This window comes from Microtus ochrogaster, unplaced genomic scaffold, assembly GCF_000317375.1.
Source record: "Microtus ochrogaster isolate Prairie Vole_2 unplaced genomic scaffold, MicOch1.0 UNK26, whole genome shotgun sequence".
Lineage (NCBI taxonomy): Eukaryota > Metazoa > Chordata > Mammalia > Rodentia > Cricetidae > Microtus > Microtus ochrogaster.
In genome coordinates, this window is record NW_004949124.1 from 4,875,079 (window position 1) to 4,896,869 (window position 21,791).

Here is a 21,791-nt window from a genome sequence, read left to right on the forward strand (position 1 = left end):
AGCCAAATCATCAAGAAAGTATGGATCAAATACTGGAGATAAACTTGAGAAGATTCAATAAAGCCGAATTTCTGGAACAGTATTTGTAACCTCTATAAAAATATCAGTGTTTCTGGCCACTGTTTAATTGAATACTGCATTCAATTTAAATAACAGTTCAGAAACTGGTTTCACTTTGTTGGGATAATTCTCCAAAAATTATATATTTAAATTTAGTAATGCAGTACTGAATCCTTAGAAATGAACAGTAAATTTTACACTGTTCTTCTGAGCACATGGGGGAGGATGTATTATCCAAATCATAATCCATGTTTTCTTCCAGACTTTTTCTTCCAAAGGGAAAGTATTTCAACTTCAAACCCTTTAGAGATAATTTTTTGGCACAACTTCTCTACTGTGTTGCAAATGGATTTAATAAATATTCATCATTCCTCTCCAATGATAAACAACAGTATTGCTCCATTGTTAAACATGAAGTGAAAATGTCTACAGTTTCATTAGAAACAGAGCAATGGACATCTCTGGGTACCTACCCAGGCCATGCTTACCTATGCTTACATTGTCTCCTAGAGGGTAGGGAGATAGCTCCTGGGCAAAAGTATTTGCTCTAAAAACATAAATAAGTGAGTTTGAATTCCCAGCACCCATGTAAAAAGTCTAGCATGGCTAAGTATGCCTATAATAGAAAAAAACAGTGAGCTTCTTGTTCAGTGAGAGATCCTGTGTCAAGGAGATAAGGCAGAGAGTGGCAGGGAATGACTCCAGAAGTCCTCCCGCAGCTACATGCATGGGTACCTGCACATCTGCACACTCATGGGCATGCAACACACACACACACACACACACACACACACACACACACACACACACCAGGAAGAAAAACTAGAACCTAGCCTCTAGTAAACCAACTAAGAAAACATAACCTAGAGCCCTCTAGCCATGTTCATATCAAAAGTGGACATTCAAACACTTAGTCAAAGCTGCCAACCAGGCCTACTTTCCCAAGAATGTAGACTCAATGACTTCTTCTCTAATGGCTGGAATCAAGTAACTTAGAGGAGGCTCCAAAAGTCATTTCTACCCAATATTCAGAAACATCTGGGAGAAAGCATAAGGTTAGTAAAGGGCCAAAAGAATACCTTAAATACAAGGACACAGATGGCAAGTGGCTGCTATGGTGTCTACCAGCATTCCAGTCCCAGGAAGGCTGGACTATCCTCCCTGCCCTTGGGCACCATAAAATTCACTTGATTCCTTATAAAGACAAACAAACCCTTTCATTTATTTTGGTTCCAATGGATTTCTTATAACCAAACAGTCCCTGATTAACATAAATTGTTGGTATGAAATACAAAAATTTCAAACAAAAGATAATTTCAAATTTGAAACCCATGCTAACAAACTGATTCACTAGCCACAGACTTGCTCAATATAACTTACAATATTTCAATAATTTCTTTTCATAGTGGCATAAACAATATGATTCAAAGAGCTTGCAGAATTAAGGCCTGTCACTTGTTCATCAAACCTCACCATTGCTAGATCCAGAGAAAAAATATAATTGGTTCATTCCACAAACACTAAGCTTCTCTAAACGTCAGACACCCAGCTAGAGACTGGAAATAATATGTGAACTAACACATACTCCTATATAAACAGTGTGGGTACACATACCCCTCTCTCTCTCTCTCTCTCTCTCTCTCTCTCTCTCTCTCTCTCTCTCTCTCTCTCTCTCCTCTCCTCTCCTCTCCTCTCCTCTCCTCTCCCTCTTTCTCTTAAATAATCCAATAATTACTTCTAGAACTAAATGCTAAGCAGAATGACTGTGATGTATTTATAAACCCTGGCCATAACAAGTCCCCGGCCCATCTATGACTTTTACTAAAGCTGAGAAACTGCTTCCACTTCAGGAGGATCTTCAGACTTCAACACACACTTGCCTCAAATCATCTTGATCACTAAAGAAACATATTTTTCTCTTTCTGTGCAAGTATGATCTGTGTCATCTACAACTGTCAAATTCAAGGGCTTCTCTTTAATTAATATTTTTGTCCTTGGACAACTTTCAGTAATTTCTTACACAAGATGGCAGCTCTTCGATTAGCCAGCAGTTGTTTCTTCACATTAAAAGAACTGCGGAAACAATAATCTACTGTAATCTTAATGTTAAGATTATTCTTAAATAATTTCTAACCTACTGTAATCTTCTGGAAAAGTTTTATCTCAATTATTTAATTTTACATGTGAGGAAATCTTTAGGAATCAATTCATGAATCCCCTGAGATGAGCCCTCTCCTGTGTCTTTCATTATCCCTAACATCAATTGCACAAAGTTCCCTTTGTCCATGGGGGAAACAGATTTCTCTAAGTACTGTTTTCTAATACGTAGACTATTCTGAAATACAAATTTTAGTTGCATCCTATTTTAGTTTAATCTGATTTCAGGAGGGAGAGGGAAATATATAAATATGAAATGGGTTCAGACTCCCAGTCTTCAAAGTACTGTGCATGCCTTCCTGTTTTCTGAATTGAACCTGTAAAGACCGAGTGTCGCCGGGACAAGGCAGACACAAGGACCAGAGTACTGCGTTCCCTCCAGCACTGTGAGCAACACTCCTGCGAGTATTGCGGTTCACAAACTCATGTGCCCATCCTTCCACAGTAGCTAAGTGAATATATCTACTGTTCAAGGAGCTGAACATACAATTTAATAAACAAAGCAGGCTCTGTTCACTGAATTAAAATTTATAAGATAAATTATAAATCCCAAATACTTTGATTTAGCTTTAGCTAAAATAGTATTTTAAAGTACATACAAGTTTTCAGTAAAATGTAATATAAAAACTTTACATAAAGAACTTATTTATACAAAAGTTTTAAGTGTGAAAAAGCCCTGAGTTCGCAGCTACCTTCTGCTGGGAGAGGGGGGAAGAAAGAGAAGATTCACCTACAACTTACCATAGAGTGTAATCTAAATCTATTCTGATACTCATTTCTCTTACCATAAGCTTAAGTTTCATTTTAAGTTTGTTGGACAGAAAAGAGCTTCAGGCTGGAAAGATGCTCAGGGTTAAGAGACTGGCTGCTCTTCAGAGGACTCAGGTTCGATTCCTAGCAACCACACAGTGACTCACAACTATCCCCAGTGTCATGGGCTACAATGCCCTCTTCTGCCCTCTGGAGGTACCAGATATGCATGTGGTGCGCAGACATACATGTAGACAAAACACTCGTACACATAAAGTAATTTTTCAAAGCAAAGAGCGTCTATGTTTACTGTCATAGCTGCTTTCCAGACACTGTAAAACTATAGAAACTCACAAATATCTATGTTTATTTGAGCAAACTACACTTATTAATGAGTTTGTTGATGAGAACTGTATTTGCTTAAGATTAATATTATATAGACTATAAAAAGTTGAATTTAATGACAAATCTTGTAATAATTAACTGCTATGACAATACATCTCTTAGCTATAATAAACATAAATTACAAAATTTGCTCAAGTAGGAACATAGGCTTAGTCTTTCTTGCAAAAAAGATGTTAGGCAAAATAAGATAATGACTTAAAAAGTTCAAAGAAGCAAGTGGGTGACTTCTACCTGTAATCCTAGCATGCAGGAAGCAAAGGGAGATCACTGAGGGCTGAAGACCAGCCTGGGCTACATAGTGAGTTTTAGGACACTATGGGCTACAAAGTGAGATCTTGTCTCAAAAAGAAAATTATGAGAAATAATAAAAGATTAAAATAGAGAAAGAAAAAAAGCCGAGAGAATAAGCCTGCAAAAAAAAAAAAATTACTCCCCAAGAGGGAGTAATTGATTCTTTAAAAAGTCATGGTTAGGGGGCTGGAGAGATGGCTCAGTGGTTAAGAGCATTGCCTGCTCTTCCAAAGGTCCTGAGTTCAATTCCCGGCAACCACATGGTGGCTCACAACCATCTATAATGAGGTCTGGTGCCCTCTTCTGGCCTGCAGACATATACACAGACAGAACATTGTATACATAATAAATAAATACATACATACATACATACATACATACATACATACATACATACATACATACAAAAAAAAGTCATGGTTACTACGAATGTTCTTTATAGTGAACCCAGGAAACCCATTTCCATGACTTTCAAGTTACACAGAGAGTGGAGCCACCATAATTAATGATGTTAATGCAAAATCTAATCACATTACTACCGCTATCAGCCCACCACAACTCCAGCCTCCTGGAAGGGTTTGGGAGAGCCTACAGAAGATGGGCTGGCAAGAGACCTTACAGCGGTGAAAGCCACTGAGCCTGATGGCCCACGTTCAGTCCTCAGACACATGATGGAAGGACAGAAAAACCCCCAAAGGTTGTCTGTCCTCTGACCACCACATGCACACCTAGCCAAGAGTAAGGATACAGACACACACACATGCACAAATGCACATACAGAGAGAAGTAATTTTTATTTTTTTAAAATATTATAAACATAATTAATTTGGAAATAGTTTTCAGTTAAGTTACAAAGAAAGGAAGCTTGATGGCCATGGCCTAAATATCATACAAACAAATAACCTTGTTCTCGGAAGCAAACTGATGCAAGTGAAAACAACAGCAGTGCTCCAAAAACAACTCCTCGGCTAATAAATAACCTGCGAAGACCTTGTGTCTGCTGGGACAAGGCAGACATGGGAACAAAATACCACATTCCCTATGGCACTCAATCTACATCAGTAATGATGGCTCAAACAATTCTTTATTCGTGGATTAACTACATGGTCAAAGGGTACACTGGTTTGGATTTTCTAAACTAAGGCGTTATGTAGTTGACTTCAATTATTTGGATAAGTCTACTGCATTTTCAGTAGATCTAGAGAGATGGCAGAGGACCTGAGTTCTGTTTCCAGCACCCATGTCAGGCAACTCACAAGCCCCTATAAGTCGCCGGCATACACCCACATAAGAACACACAATAAAGGACAATAAAAATTAATCTTAAAAACAAACACGAGGAAAAACAATTCCCATCTCTACACTGATAGAGGTTTTCGTCTTGGCCTCTAGACTGAAGCAGTAGGCTACTCCAGGGGGTACAAATTTGAGAATTAGAATAGGTTTTTTGGTTGTTTTTTTTTTTGTTTTTGTTTTTTAGAATAGGTTTTCAAGGCAAGAGGTAAAATGGCACCTTAAACCCTATACCATTCTAAGGTCTAGCAGGGATTTATTCACAATTCATCTTCCTTTAGGCTTCTAAGGAAACCTCCTAGCACTGTACCTGCTGCCACACCATGGTCTAAAACTAAACCTTAGCATTTCGCCAAGTCCTCCCAAAGGTTTTCTATAGAAAGCCAACAATTTCAGAAAGAAGGAGCTTGGGAAATGGCTCAGTCAATAAAGTCCTTGCCACTCAAACATGAAGACTGAGTTTGGATCACCAGAAGCCACATGGGAAACCAGGTGCAAGAGTCCACACTGTCATCTTGGAGCTGAGAAGGTGGACACACTGAGCACTGCACTCACTGGCTAGCCAACAGGACCAAGTGCTCCAAGTTCAGTGGGCAGCCAGTCACAATGACACACGCCTTTAATTCCAGCACCAAGAGTCAGAGGCAGGCAGACCTCTGAGTTCAAGGCCAGCCCTGGTCTACATAGTGAGTCCCAGGACAGCCAGAGTGAGGTCCTGTCTCAAAAAAAATCAAACAAACAAAGGTAAAGAGTGACCAAGGAAGACACCTGATGCCAACTTCTGATCTCCAAATGCACATACACATGAACACATACATACACATGAAGCACACACACAAAATCTCAGAAAGAAAAACATCCATACCTCTAATTCAATGAAGTCACATAAATAAAGTCTTCATGACCAATAATTATGGCATGGATCTTAGTATTAAGATTTATCCAATAGTCACCTATTCATTTATTACAGAGAATACAAAAGGCTAAATAAGTCTTTAGTGTGTAATGATATCATACAATAGCTTGATAGAACACACAATATATGATGAATTCCAGGTTTCATGTGAAAATCTTACAGTAATGAGGAAATACAGGGTATCAGCAAATATATCGTAGCATAACATAAACTCATACACCTAAAAAACTATAGGCTAACTATATAGCTATTTATTCTTCCTTCTAACAGTCCCCCCTGTTAATTAAAGTAAAAAATAGATTTCAAAATACAAAACAAGAGAAATGAGAAGATGAGGAGAAGAAAATAGCAATCAGTAAATGAGAAACCTCAACAAATTTCTGGGAAACAGAACGCAGATGGAAACTGGAACTTGACCATACAGAGCACTCATTGCCTCTCACAGTATTTGAGAACATGATTGATGGGTGGGAAAGAAGGCTTCATCTTTCCAGATATCCAGTGTGAGGAGACGAAAGAATGAGACAGGGAGCTATGAACAGGGAGAGTAACTAAAAGCTCCTCATGGAACAGTCCATACACCTTCCTGCCTGACGATAGCCAAGTGTGTACTGCCAGGAAAAAGAAAAAATACAGGAAGCTCACATTTAAAAAATGATAAAAACTGTTTTGATGATAGCTAAACTTCAAAATAGGACATTCAGGGGTCCCCCACACGAAGAGATGGCCCACTGTGCACTTGAACACTCAGGGATCCCCCACACGAAGAGATGGCCCACCGTGCACTTGAACACTTAGGGATCCCCCACACGAAGAGATGGCCCACCGTGCACTTGAACACTCAGGGATCCCCCACACAAAGAGCTGGCCCACCGTGCACTTGAACACTTAGGGGTCCCCCACACGAAGAGCTGGCCCACCGTGCACTTGAACACTTAGGGATCCCACACACATGAAGAGCTGGCCCACCATGCACTTGCACAGTTTATGAGTCCTGCTCAACTATCCAGAAGCTCTACAGAGTATGTTCTCTACTATCTTAAATATACATGACGGTTTTGTTTGAGGAAAGACTATAGAACAGCAGCTGTCAACATGCGGGTCATGATCCCTCTGGAGTTGCCTGAGATCACTGAAAAACACAGATATTTACCTTACAATTCTTAACAGTAGCAAAATTATAGTCATGAAGTGGCAATGATATAATGTTATGGCTGGGGTCACCACAACATGAGGAACTTTATTAAAGAGTCACAGTGTTAGGAAGGCTGAGAACCACTGCTGTAGAGTAACAGGAAGAGAAAGGATGATATAAAATATGCTCCCTGTGGATACTAAAATAATGACAGTTAAAAAAACACATTTTAAAAATATTTTTTACCTGTTTCTTAAGAAATCATTCAGTAATATAAAGAATCTTTAATATACAGGCCTATAAAACAAGGTAAAATCTAAGATAATAAATGCAGAAGCAGACCCAAAGAGTCATTGTGCAATTTATCAACAATACCCTGGAGACAATTATAGACAACAAATTATCAATCTTGAAAATGCAAAGGAAAAAACAGAAGACAAGTGAAAGCAGCGCAGGAAAAAAGAAAGAAGCAGGGACTTATCCCATCAAGTGTGAAGCCAAAAGACATTATCTGTGGTTCATGGGAATCCAGATAAACGAAGCCCTCATCACTACTGCAGAGATCATCCTAGCTGATAACAAGGCTGAGTCACGAACTTACCAAGAAGTTTTGGAACTGTTCACTTAATTGTTTGATGCAGTGTTTAAAGTGACCCTGGGAGGGGCTGAGGAATTGGGGGGGGGGGTCTACAGATGTTGACCGTGCAAAAGTTTTTCTCTAGCCTTTGCGAGGCCCTAAATTTGATGCCCAGATTAAGAAAAAAGTACAAGTTTTAAACTACAAAGTAAATGACACAGGAACCAATAGTGGTGATGTACTTCCATTGCAGAGGAAGAGGGAGATACTGAAAGCAGGACAGGAAGTCAGAAGATAGCATCTAAACCGGGCCAGTCAGGAAACAGGCAGAAACATATTACTGAGAGAAATGGGAATCCTCAGAAGAACCAAACTGAAACCATTTCTTAAAATTATGATGGTTTCCTCTGGAAATAGGGGTGGGAGGCAATGTGGGACACAAGACCAATGCTTCCTTATCTCCGTAATTTCAGCACTATCTCCATGTCATTCGCAGGAGTGACTTACTTTGATCATTTCTTTTAAACTTAGTTAATAATTTCTTTTTTAAAAAAAAAGTAGCAATATAATCTTGTCTACTACTTCACATAGGCAAAATGTTTTGTGCTTTTGTGGTTTCCTGAGAATGGTCTAATAATGCAAGGTTAATGGGTCACCTATAGCCAGGCGGTGGTGGCACATGCCTTTAATCCCAGCCAGAGGCCAACCTGGTCTACAAAGTGAACAGGCAGGGCTGTTACACAGAAAAACACTGTCAAGATGATTTAAAAAAAAAAAAAAAAAAGTCACCTTGTCCTAAATTTCTCATTTAATGTTGTTACTTTTGGTAAATAAATACAAACCAATTCTAGAGAAAACTGAGATGTGGTACCTCCTGGTTAATAAGGTAGAATTCACTGTCAATTGTCCAAAAACCCCAGTTTATCCACCCATTCCATCTCGCGCGTGTGTGTGTGTGTACACATATGTGCAAGCACAAGAGCAAACACACAAGTGCATGTGGAAGCCAGAGGACAACTTTAGGGATCATACCTCAGGAGTCAGCCACTTTGTTTTCTGAGACTAGGTCCCTCATTGGCCTGGTACTTGCCGGGTAAGCTAAGCTGACAGACCACAAACCCTGGGGATCTACTGCTCTCTGTCTCATCTCCAACACTGGGATTGTAAGCATGTGTCCCTGCCCAACATTTTTCAGTGTGGGTTCTGGGGATCAAACTCAGCACTTTATGGCCTGCACTGCTCCCTCACACATCCGTCTGATCTTTAATACCCACATTTTTCATTCCTCTTTTCTTAAGAACAGATCGATTTGTTCTTAACTCACAAGTATAGGTTTCAGAGAGAAAAGGCCGGGTGTAATTACTGACACTAGCGAAGCAGAGCTATTATCATGTTCACAGTAGGCAAGAGCCTCGGTGCTGTGCTGGTGACAGAGAGGAGCTGATACAGCACAGACAGATGTTACAGACGCTGGCCTGAATCCCAGGCATGCACCTTGTGCGCCATCCAGACAACGTTGGAAACACACACTATAGACACTCAGGCCCCTCTCCACACGTATTCAGTTTAAGCTGAATAACATATGTCCTTAATTTCAGAAAAGCAGCCAATATCTAAAACTGATTTTAAGAAAAGAAAGTCATGTAAAATGTCTGATTTCCACCTTCTGAGGCAACAGAAGCAGTTTCCTCAGAGACAGGTCATCCCAAGCTGCCCACACTTGCCTGCTTTCCTTGTTTATATTATCAGTTTGCCCCGTGAAGGCCATTTGCATTTCTAACTCTTGCTATAAAGGTCATAGCATGTTGACACACGTAGCCTTTGCCCAGAATCTTAGAGAAAGGATTATGCCAACAGGTTTTGATAGCAATGCTGACATCAGTCATTCTTACCTAAGGTAATTTAAATAATGGGGCATTTTCTTCTTTTTTATATTTCTATTTATTTTATTGGGATGGGGTAGGGTCCTACAGCACACACGTGAAAATCAGGGGACAACCTGCAGGATTCAGTTCTCTCCTACCATGTGGAGCCAGGAATTGAACTCAGGTGGTCAGGATTGATGGGAGGCGCCTTTCCCACTGAGCCATCTTGCGGGCACAAAGCAATGAGCCTCCTTAATGAGGGCTTGTCTTAGCCCTCACTCCATAAAAATACACACACACACACACACACACACACACACACAAGCATTGTTGTGCTTGCCTCAAAATTAAGGTTTCTATGCGGGCCTATTCCACTGCAAGTGAACACAACCAGGACCGGATGGCAGATAACAAGACAGTAACTGCTAGTGGGCAGTATCAGAAATCACTATGAACAGGCAGAAATTAAGCGGAAAGCAGGGCTACCAGCAGCTAAACCTGCATCTCTATTCTGAACAAGGCGGCCAGTGTTTACTCACACTTTAACGTCTCCCCAGCGTACGGAATGTGCAGCTTGAAGCGGTCGCAGTTGGGTCCAGGAGTCAATGAGGTACAGCTTAAGAAATCCAGGGGAGAGAAAAGATTTTTAAGAACAAAATTGAAAAGCCCACATATTTATAACACTTAATAAAGTAAATAAAAAGTAATTTTTATACATAAAAGGCTAAAAGAAGAAAATGAAAGCCTTTACTGGTCATGAAATCTAAGACAATATATGAGCCCTAATCTGAGACAATAAAACCTCCATGCTTTCTAACAACAAACACTAAGTGCTTCAAGTACCTCTAGAAAAGAAGTCTATCTTGACTTTTAAAGCCTTGTATATCATCCAGAACGGGTCTCTAGTCCTTGGTGCCAAGAACTGTAAATGCAGAGAAATTTTATGGTCATATTTTAAACATAGATTCTTAGCTTTCACTCTGTTCATACAAAAAGAGCCCACTTTTGGCCTTTTTCTAGCGGCAGATGGTTTTCTTTCTTTCTTCAAAGGTACGATGCATTCTCTAGCTCTGGCACACCATACCACTCATCTGCAGGAAAGCACAAAGCGTAGTACTTGATTTCAGATAAAATGCAAATGTGAAAGATGGGACTGAGTCAGCCAGCCAGGTCTCAACATTTGGGAGTTTTAGAACTCTAGGACTTTACGAGGTTTGACAACGGCCTCTGCTTCTCCTACAGGTTTGTTTTCTAAGGTATCTCTACAAGTGAGAGCTTCATCTGCATGACATACACAGTCCTGATCTCTTAGCTGAATAAAAGATGGTGGTGGCGCACACCTTTAATCCCAGCACTGGGGAGGCAGAGGCAGGCGGATCTCTGTAAGTTCGAGTCAAGCCTGGTCTACAAGAGCTAGTTCCAGAACAGGCTCCAAAGATACAGAGAAACCCTGTCTCGAAAAACAAAACAAAACAAAAAAGACTCATACGAAGCTGATGAAGAGCTCTAGGTGGGCTCCGGCTCGGTTCAACCATGCCCAACTTTCTCATTTTATTTCCCACATTGTTTGCTCTATGCTGTAGAGGCAGCAATCTTTTAAAAACACAGAGTCAGTTCAATAATAGGATTCTTCTGATTAAAATCCTTCTCTGCGCCTGGTAGAAAAACCGACTCAACTGCCGCCACTTGCAGGCCCCTGAACTACCTGCCTCTTACTGGTTATCATCACCTTTTGCTCTTCTGGTCCCATTTGCTGTGGCCCGTTTGCACTGCCCAGACATCCTCCTTAGCTGTACCAGCCTATTCTTGCTTTTGTGCCCTTGCACATGCTGTCCCCTGCCTGGACCGCGTGCCCCAGGACTTTGCTTGGCCCTCCAAGCTACTCGAGTTTGGATTTCATCTCCTCTGAGGGTCCCCTTGATTTTCCAGTGTGGAACAGCACCTGCTTTATCACAGAACCCTGAATTTTTATTTTTTTTCCTTCCTGTCCCTGGCTTATCTGTTACTGTTTCATCCTCACTGGAATACTGGTAGACTGTAGACTTTGGCTGTCTATCTGCTTGGTGTTCCTGATGCGCAGAGCAATGCTCAGCACCCTCCTCTAAATGAACTGAATGAGCTGGCACTGGACCACACCGCTGAAGAAAACGTGCTTTCGGATGAAGACCTGTGCAGTAAGCGCATCTTTCACACACTTCACCTCACCTCCAGAAACTGGAAAAGTGCTATTTTACAGTCTCACACGGGAAAGCTAAGAAAGGACATCAATTCTACACACCTGAAAGTGGGACTACAACTGGGAACTCTTTTTTATTTTTACCTAAAATTACATTTCTATTGTGTGTGTAGGCATACAGTCATGTGTGTGCACTCCGGTATGTCGTGGCACACATGTGGAGGTCAGAGAACAACTTGTGGGAGTCGATGCTCTCCTTCTACCATGTGAGCCCAGGGACTGCACTCCAGTCAAGTTTGGCAGCAAGTAGCTTTATCCAATGAGCCACCTCGCAAGCCCTCAAGTGAGAATTCTTGCTAACATCAGAAGAGGTAGGTTTTTTCCTACTACTACTTTTCTAACACTTTACTTCGGAAACGTCTGCAGTTACCAATTTGATTTAAGAAAATGTTCAGCATAAGCTTCATGTACCCTCAGCCTCACAGTCTCATCTAAGCCCATGCCTCCTAGAATTGTTCTGTGTTTGCTAACTGTGGCTTGTTTTCTCAATCCAACTGGAGGACGTTAGTGCTGGTAAATGTTACATACATTAAAAAAACAAAACACTGACCACAGTGCTAGGCACTCGACATGCATACTGATAACCACAACTCAAAAACTGTCACTGAAGCATACAGGCCTCACGGGTTCTCAGAGGGGGCACTAGCATTAGAAATAGTGTCCAGGAAGGACACTGTGTGACTAGGTGGGTATTCCAACCAGCATATATGCAGATAAGGATTTGCTGAATGAGCCAGGCATAGTGGCGCAGTCCTTTAATCTGAGTATTTGGGAGGCAAAGATAGGCAGATTTCTGTGACTTTGAAGCCAGAATGATTGACACAGACAGCATGGCCACGGCTACATAGAGAGACCCTATGTTAAAAAATGAAGAAAGGAAGGGAGGGAGGAAGGCTTTGCTGAATGGATGTACCAGCCTATCAAGCCTGGAGCTTGTTCATGATAAAAACTGATGCCTTGCTGGTACTGGGAGACGCTCTCATCCCATCTTGAGAAGAGCAATGTGTGATTATTGGGGAAGACCCTCCCTTAGTAAGGTCAAACACTGAACTCAGAGTTTAAACTTTAAATAACTGCTTAAAATTTTTCTAACATTCACTGGGTATGCATTAAGCATATTAATATTAATAGCAACCACTATTCTTAGTTCTGGAATTAAACTAGTTCCATTCACAGTAATCTTTTAATTTGGGCACAATAATCATTTCCATTTAGAGAAGATGTGAGTGAACCCCCTGGATAATATGTAAATGACTTGCTTGTAGTCCAGACCAAAGATGTCTGACTACAGAGCCCACTGTACAAATCACTACACTAAGCCATCTCTCAATTAAAGTGATGGCCACTAGAATTAATGAAAAAATACAAAGTGGACATTTTTAACAAATGATATTCTATTAACAAAGTACCAGCAATGCAAAGTAAGTGCTGATAACCAAAAAGAGGTTTTGATCAGAAAGTAAAGGGAGGGGACAGAGGACATGAGAACCAATTATAATTGTGTGTGTGTGTGTGTGTGTGTGTGTGTGTGTGTGTGTGTGTGTGTAAGGGCTGGCAAGACAGCTCAAGAGGTAAAGCACTTGTCATAAACCTGCCAGCCTGACCAAATATAGTAGGTATCTATCTCTTGAAGATTGTCCTGTGACTTCCACATGCACTGTGACATGCTCCACCCACACACATATACATATGTATGCACACACACACACACACACACACACACACACACACCCAAATGTAATTTTTCAGTTAGAAAATATACATGTGTAATAAGAGTATCAAAAAATCCATTACTTTGTATGTTAACTAAAATTTAATAAAATATGCATTTCGTTAATATACATTAATGAAAATCGCTTATAAATATGTATAAGAACCATATTTGCACACATCAACCAATGACATAAAAGAGAATAAAGTCTTTGACACTTGATTCTTGAGATCTACAATGCTGATACTCTTGATTCATTTAGCAGATTATTCATGAAAAGTCAAAAACAATGGTGAAAAGTAATTTTTATTGATTCCTCTTTAAAATTATTTAAAGTATTTAAAATCTATTCCTAGTTATTGAGATATGATTCAAATTATTAACTTTTCTGTATAAATAGAAAATGGTCGATTTCACTGTATTTCATAGGATTTTAGTTGGCCAAACACTAATGGAGATTAATCAAGATACATACAGGCATCTCACAATCTTTAGAACATCAACTTTTTTAAGACAATGCAATATACAAGAAAACATGCTTTCTAACTTAAGGCTAAACCTACTTAATTCAATACTGTCTAAAAAAGGAGTGAGTCTGATCATTTCTGTTCTTTAAGGCATCTAAGAAGAGGAAAATAGATGAATTCAGGGTCCTTCCCTGAGAGTGCGTCAGCTTCCTCCTCCAGGGTATTCATTCACACTTGGCATGTTCTCCTACATAGCTTCCTGTTTTCGAGATAATGACGTTTGTGCTTCACCAACAACACTTAACATCCGCTAAGACGGAAGCCTTCAGCTTTGGCAACCTTAAGTAACAGGTGACAGGGAAATAAAATAGGCTCCGAGACCAATAATTGCCTTGTAAATAGCACGAGTCACATGCTGCAGTGAGTAACTGATAGTTGATATTTGCCACGGTTTTAATTTTATAGAATGAAGTGTTTTTGTTTTTTTTTTTCAGGATTAAATCGAACATCAATAACTTTACTCACACTAAATCAGCTTCAAAATGACCATAGCATCCAAACGGCTGACATCTTACCTTAACATCTATCTAAATAATCTACAAAATGCAAAGGTATTCAAACCAATTCTAAGACTCTCAGCCCTTTAATGCAGTTACTGCACATACAGCCAACTAAATCAAACTGCACAAGGTGAAGTTTACACCCCCCTCAAAGGAAACATGTGAATTAAAACTGGTAAGAAGGAAGCAGCCACATTATACTGTAGTAAATCTCTTACACCATTCTCCAGGAAATGGGACTATCCACTGAATAACAGGACTTCCTTGACACACCACATGTATATCTTTGTACCACTAAAACCTAAAGGTAAATTTCTAGAACCTACTAGGAAATTATGCATTTAATTCTTAGAATAGAATTCCAAATAACCATTACCAAAGTAAGTGACTCATCTAGGTTTTTTTCCTAAACACCACAAAAATAAAATATTCAATGTGTTTAAGTGTGTTTGCCAATTTGTGTGGCATCAACTGTTATTCCCAGTTTCCATGTAATATCTCCATTTATAAATGATAAATTTCAACTATACCTTAGAATATGGAGTAGAAGATGTTGGTTGGTATTGCTCTGACAAAAGTCAGATTTAAAATGCAATGATTGTAGTAGAAACACTACTTTTTTGTTTGTTTGTTTTGTTTTGTTGGTTTCTCGAGACAGGGTTTCTCCATAGCTTTTTGGTTCCTGTCCTGGAACTAGCTCTTGTAGACCAGGCTGGCCTCGTACTCACAGAGATCCACCTGTCTCTGCCTCCTGAGTGCTGGGATTAAAGACTTGCGCCACCACCACCGGCTCAAACACTACTTTTAATCTATAGCAAGGAAGTGTACGGTGAGCCTGTGCCTCTAATCCCAGCACTAGCAAGCAGAGGCAGGTAAATCTCCATCTCAGTAAATTCAAGGCCAGCCTGAACCACATATGAAGTTCCAGGACAACCAGAACTGCATGGAGACCCTGTCTCACAAAAAAAAAAAAAAAAAAAAGGAAGGAAGGAAGGAAGGAAGGAAGGAAGGAAGGAAGGAAGAAAGAAAGAAAAGAGAAGTACCAAGTCCCCAAGTTGAACAAATTTCTTTGAACAAATGCCAAACTCACTGACTGCTAATTCTTTTCTAATAAGCACCAGTGATTCCCTCCGTTAACACAATAAAGGAAAAAGTGAGTAATCTCGATAAGTACAGAGTAAGTGATAAAATCATGATTTTCAAAATTCTCTGTAAACTAAAACTAAAAAGGAATAACTTTGATTTCATAAAGAGGCCCCTACCAAAACAAACAAACAAAAACCAAATCTACACTAACATCAAACTTATAACAAAATACTCTCCCCTCTGAGACGAGCAGACAGGAGGAGACAGGAGGTCAGCTCTCACCACTGCATTCTCCATTGCGCTAGGGGTCCCAGCCAGAACAGACAAACATGGGAAGAGAGCCCAGAGGCTGGGAAGAAAAATAAAACTTTGTTATCTGGAGAGAATATTTGCATATACAATTTTTTTTAATCTTCCGGTGTGCTCTTGGAATTAAGATACAAGCTGAACAAGGTAAAGGGACAAAGACATAGGGAAATCAATTTTATTCTTCACACCCTCAACAATCAAAAGAATCAAACTTCTAGGAAGATGCCGCCAAAAACAGGACCACACTGGTAGACTGCTTACGTCGTGTGTGAGATGGCTCAAGTTCAAGCCCCAATACGGCACAAAGATTATAAATCAGTACCAAATGGTTGAATATAGATATAAATAGCACAACAGATGTGTTAAGATCTTTATGCAGAAACCTATTATTATATTAAAAGTAAAATAAAACAGAGAGAAATCATGTGTATGAATTAAGACTCGTGATGAGAACATGACAGCACTCTTTAAATAGCCCCAAACTGAACAATTTCAATGCAGTTTCAAACACAACACATGATGTCCATTGGCTAAAGGACAGATTTAAAAAAAGATAAAATAAACAACACAAACATTGTATAGTAATGAAAGACTGTATACTATCATAATTCCATTATTTAAAATTGAAAATCATAAAAAGTAATATTGCATATGCTAAGTGACAAAAGAAAATTACTATGATAAAAATCAAAATGATTTAACTACTGGAAAAGAAAGAAAAGGCCAGTGACAAGAAGAACACATAGCACTCCTAGGGTGCTGACGCTTCTGTGTGTGTGCGTGCACACAAACAAATGTGGTATATATGCATGGAAATACAGAGGCCAGAGGCCAGTGCCCTGCTCTACCACCTTCTACCTTACTCCTTTGAGACAGGGTCTCTCACTAACCTGGAACTAAGCTGGTGGTCAGCAAACCCCAGTGATCCTTCTTTCTCTGGCCAGCCAGTATGGTTACTCACAAGTCTGGGTTACAGGCACATGTAAAGCAGTGCCCAACCTTTTCCTAGGTGCTGGGATCCAAACTCAGGTCCTCATGGTTTCAAGCAAGCTCTTACCCACTCAGCCATATCCCATCCCCCAACACTTTATTTCTTGACCTGGAGGCCAAGACGGTCATGTTTCAATATCTACTAAATGTAGATACATCCCACATATCATCCATCTCTTGAACTGGACTTTCTATGGTCATTAGATGTCACGCCCCACCTCGTCCAGCAAGGATGACGCGCGACACACCGGAGCTCTTCTCACTGCAGTTTATTCCAGGACTTTATTTACAGCAATCTATCTCCTTCTCCTTCTCTTTTTCTCTCTCCTCTCTCTGGGCAAACCTCTCCCAGCCCTTAAGAAGGCATGGGCTGCCAACCCCGAACTGCCAGGTGGACACTGCCCATAGGTTCACGCATATGCAGGCAGCTGATAATCATTGCGTGATCATAGCATAGGTCAGGCCTTAGCCATCTCAGGAGTTGATTATACATCTCCATCAGGTGTGACACCACGCAGCTCGCTACAATTAGATTAGCACAGTGACCACATGCACAAGTTCACATTTTGTTCTCCAATGATAGTAAATCATTTTTGAAACAACCTGCTCTTGTGTATTTCATTCTTCACATTAGAATTTCTTAACTTATTAAAATAGGTTTTCCAGAAATTTGTGATCAGAGACACACATTTACTTTTTCCAAATAAAATTTGCAACTACTTGTTGAGCATTCTGTGACAGGTACAGAAAATACTAGAGATACGCAGTCTGTGTTCAGAGCCTACCAAACAACATCATTCCACAGAACGAAAATCTCGGGGAAAGAAGGGTTCAATACTAAAAATGTGGAATAAATTCCCCCTTACTACAGGAAATACAGGTTGACACTTATGCTAAAGCTGTGTCCCAGCTCTTGAAGACAAGAGTCCTAGGAAGGATGAGCATCACACAATGCCAGATGCCTTATGCTGGTGCTTTTCCATTATAATTGCTGGACGTAATGCTAATAATGTAAGCACAGGCCATTTTCAACAAAATCTTTCATATAACTACCAAATAGACTGGAAACTAGTCCACACATGTTGCTAATATGGCATGTCTTCTATTAGTACCTCCATAATTTTTTCAATGTCTTTTCCAAATATGACTGGTAAAAAAATACCATATTAGAAATAACATAAATTGTAAATATTGCTTATTTCATGCTGTGCCATTTTAATTCAGATTTCATGTGATTTATAATCTATACATATAATATAATTAAATAAAATGCATGTATTGAGATTCTTAACCAAATTGGACTAAACTATAGTCTGAATGATTACATCCCTCCAAAATTCATATGATAAAATCTAATCCCCAGTGTGTTGACATTAAGAGGCAAAAGCTAAATAGGACACTATGAATGGGACTAGTGCCTGTATAAAAGAGGCCTGACAAAGCCTGTTTATCCTTTGGTCCTGTACCAGGAGAGGGTACACAAAGAGCATCTATGCAGAATGAGCCTTCAAGAGCTCTAAGTCTACTTAGACTTATGACCTTAGACTCCCCAGCCTACAGAATTCTGAGAAACAAACTTGATGTGGGAGTGTCATATATCAATCTGTTGATTTCATTGGTTAAGTAATAAACAAATTGCTTGGGCTCATAGCTTAGAACATAGGTGGGTGGAGTCAACAGAACAGAATGCTGGGAGGAAGAGGAAGTGAGCTCAGACTCGACAGCTCTGCTCTCTGGAGCAGAGACGCCATGCTCCCGGCTCCTGGGCGGACGCGGGTATAGCTCTGCTCTCTGAGGCACACGCGATGAAGCTCCGACCCAGGATGGACATAGGCTAGAAGCTCCCTGATAAGCCACCTCGTGGGCTACAACAGATTATAAGAAATGGGCTAGTCCAGGTGCGAGAGTTAGCCAAGAAAAGGCTAGATATAATGGGCCAAGTGGTGTTTAAAAGAATACAGTGTCTGTGTAATTATTTCGGGTAAAGCTAGCCGGAGGTGGCCGGGGTGCTGGAGACACAGCCCCACCACTCCTATTACTACACAAACTTATATTGTTAATAAATTATCCAGTGTAACGTCTATGCCATAGCCATTGAAGCAAACAAAGACAGGGTAGGCAATCAGCAAAGTTCAGAGATCACTGTTCTGAGAGTTATAGAGACATGTCTCTTTTCAAGAATCTTGTGCTGTAATCAGAAGACAAACATCACAACAGTAAAGTCAAGACAATTTAAATAACAAGTCGAGACAACAATAGATGCAAGGCACAAAGCAATTAACATGATTAATTGCCAAATTAGTGGTTTAAGAATATAAAAACAATTAGATTTAAGAGAGCAAGGACACTGTTTTCAGTGGAGTAATCAAGGAATGTTCTCTGGCCTCTCAGAATGAGCTAAATCCGGTCAAGAGGGGAATGCAGAACACCTCCCTGTAACTGTCCTAAAGCAGGACAAAACACAGGAGTTCATCACTACATAGCTGAAGTTGTCCAGCAGCGCTCCTCCTGGCACACAGCTGACAAACACTGCAGAGATACTTTCCTGTAACAAGCGGCAGGAAGGCAGCACACACTCACTCAAAGAACACCTTAAATAAGCCACACAAAAGTCACAGAGCAACTACTGGTAGCTCTCACTCGTAGAAATGTTATTAGAAAGGCCAAGGTCAGCTTACACGTCATTTGTCTACATCTAAAGTACAATATAATCATGTAAAATTGTTATGATAAGCCATTTCAATAGAAAAATTCTTATAGTCATTTTAGACCATTTTCATCACTTTACCTAAAACAAGTCCTAAGTAGATGCCCACCCTAACGTTCAACTCTATTCAATTCTGGGGCTTTTTTTTGTATAATATACATATTCTTTGAATTCTTGTCCTTATAAGCAAATATTTACCTATGGAGAATATTTACTTTGGCATGCTCTGGGAGCTCACTTTTGAAGGAGCTAAACTTACAAAGCTTTGATCTGCTTCCCTTATTAATTTTCAAGCCATATGCTTTATTTATGCTGATTATTTCCACAGTGAATCACACTTACCAGGTGCTCAATATATGCTATCTTGCTTTTCTTTCTTTCTTTTTCTTTTTGTCTTTCTTTGCATCATCTATCTACTATCATCTATCTACCTATTATTTATCTATCAATCATCTATTTACCTATCATCATCTACCTACCTACCAGGATCTTATTTGGTAGTCCACACTGGTCCAAACCTCTCCTTCCTCAGTCTTCTTAGTGTGCCATCTATTGTTATGATATTCTTATAAAAAGGAAATCTGAAACAAGTACAGACAGCCCAATATAGTGTTTATAAAGCACTGAATTGAAAACATTCTCTTTACTCAAAATTCATGCATCCTTGTAAACACAGCATTTGGGAAGTTGAGGCTAGGGGTCAAGAGTTCAAGGTCAGGGGCTGGAGAGATGGAGAGATGGCTCCACAGGTAAGAGCACTGGTTGCTTTTGCAGAGGTCTGGGCTTTGATTTCAAGCACCCACATGATGGCTCACAACTGTCTGTAACTCCAGGTCCAAGGGACTTAATACCTCTTCTGGCCTCCTTAGCTACCTGGCACACACATGGTGCAAAGACAACCATGCAGGCAAAACACCCAGACATATAAAATAAAATAAATGTATTGTTTAAAATGCTCAAAGGTCATGTCTAGGCACATGGCAAGCTTGAGGCCAAACTGGGCTGCAATAAGATACTATCTCCATACCAATAAACAAGACAACAACAAAAGCCATGTTTCTTAGTATAATCCAAATGCACAAAGTAATGATGCTCTCCAGTATTTTCACTCAACCAACTACTAAAATTTTGAGAAGTTTTCATGCTTATAATTAGCTACCGTATTTGCCGAAAATGATTGAATTATCCAGTCTTGCCTCTATTCTAATAACTGCTTTATCTAGCTATGTCTCTATTCTAAGATAAAACTGAAAAGGCCAACTTCTGGACTGTCAGAATGGCAAACTCTTTTTAACACAGTACTGTTCAAAGTGGAATCCACAGAGCAGCTCTGGTATATAAACTGTTACTAATCCACAAAAACTCATGTAAGAATATTAAAACTTCAAGGCAATGTGTAAAAACAATGTTAAGCCTGATGGATCCAATAAAGAAAAAATAAAGACAAGCCTGATGGTTCCTATTTTTTTCACTTTATTTTTCTAATAATTCATCTTTATGATATACTACAAAAGTATCAGTAAGAAACTGGATAATTTTTTTTTAATCTCTGTTCTTGCATTAAAGACCCTCTGAGCCGGGCAGTGGTGGCGCACGCCTTTAATCCCAGCACTCGGGAGGCAGAGGCAGGCGGATCTCTGTGAGTTCGAGACCAGCCTGGTCTACAAGAGATAGTTCCAGGACAGGCTCCAAAACCACAGAGAAACCCTGTCTCGAAAAAAAACAAAAAAAAAAAAAAAAAAAAAAAAAAAAAAAAGACCCTCTGAGAAACAGTTCACTGATGATGCTTTAAATGCTGAAGGCTGCAGGTTATCAAGATGAACTGCTCTCGTTTGATGTCCCCCACTCTCTCCATTCCTCTGGCTTCCTCACAAGAGTCACAGACACTACTCCTTTATTTCCCAGTGCTCTTTGAGTTCTACTAGGCTGGCAGCAACATCAACACAGTCCACTGCCTAAGACTTAGCACCAGATTCTCTGAATACTCAGACTGGGAAGTCAGCTTCCCTTTCACCAAGCACACCTTTGCTCCTGGTGAGATTAGTGACCCTATTTGAAGAGTCACGCTGCCTTACAGTATGAATGCTGGCATCATTTACGGAAATATAAGTTACTAAAATTCTAGTTGGGTAGTGGCGGCTCACACCTTTAATCCTAGCACTCGGGGGGTAGAGGAAAGCGGACCTCTGTGAGTTTGAGGCCAGTCTGGTCTACGGAGTGAGTTCCAAGACAGCCAGGGCTACACAAAGAAACCTTGTCTCTGAAAACCAAAAAAA

General features: G+C 39.9%; 1 protein-coding gene across 2 annotated transcripts in view; it reads right to left on the reverse strand.

Moving 5' to 3' along the window:
* Babam2 (BRISC and BRCA1 A complex member 2) overlaps positions 1–21,791 on the reverse strand; it is a 375,365-nt gene that overhangs the window by 330,296 nt on the left and 23,278 nt on the right. For both annotated transcript variants that reach the window (XM_005367962.3, XM_026789694.1), the window contains exon 3: positions 9,989–10,065. In XM_005367962.3, coding sequence (XP_005368019.1) covers positions 9,989–10,065 — 77 coding nt within the window. The remainder of the gene's footprint in view (positions 1–9,988; positions 10,066–21,791) is intronic.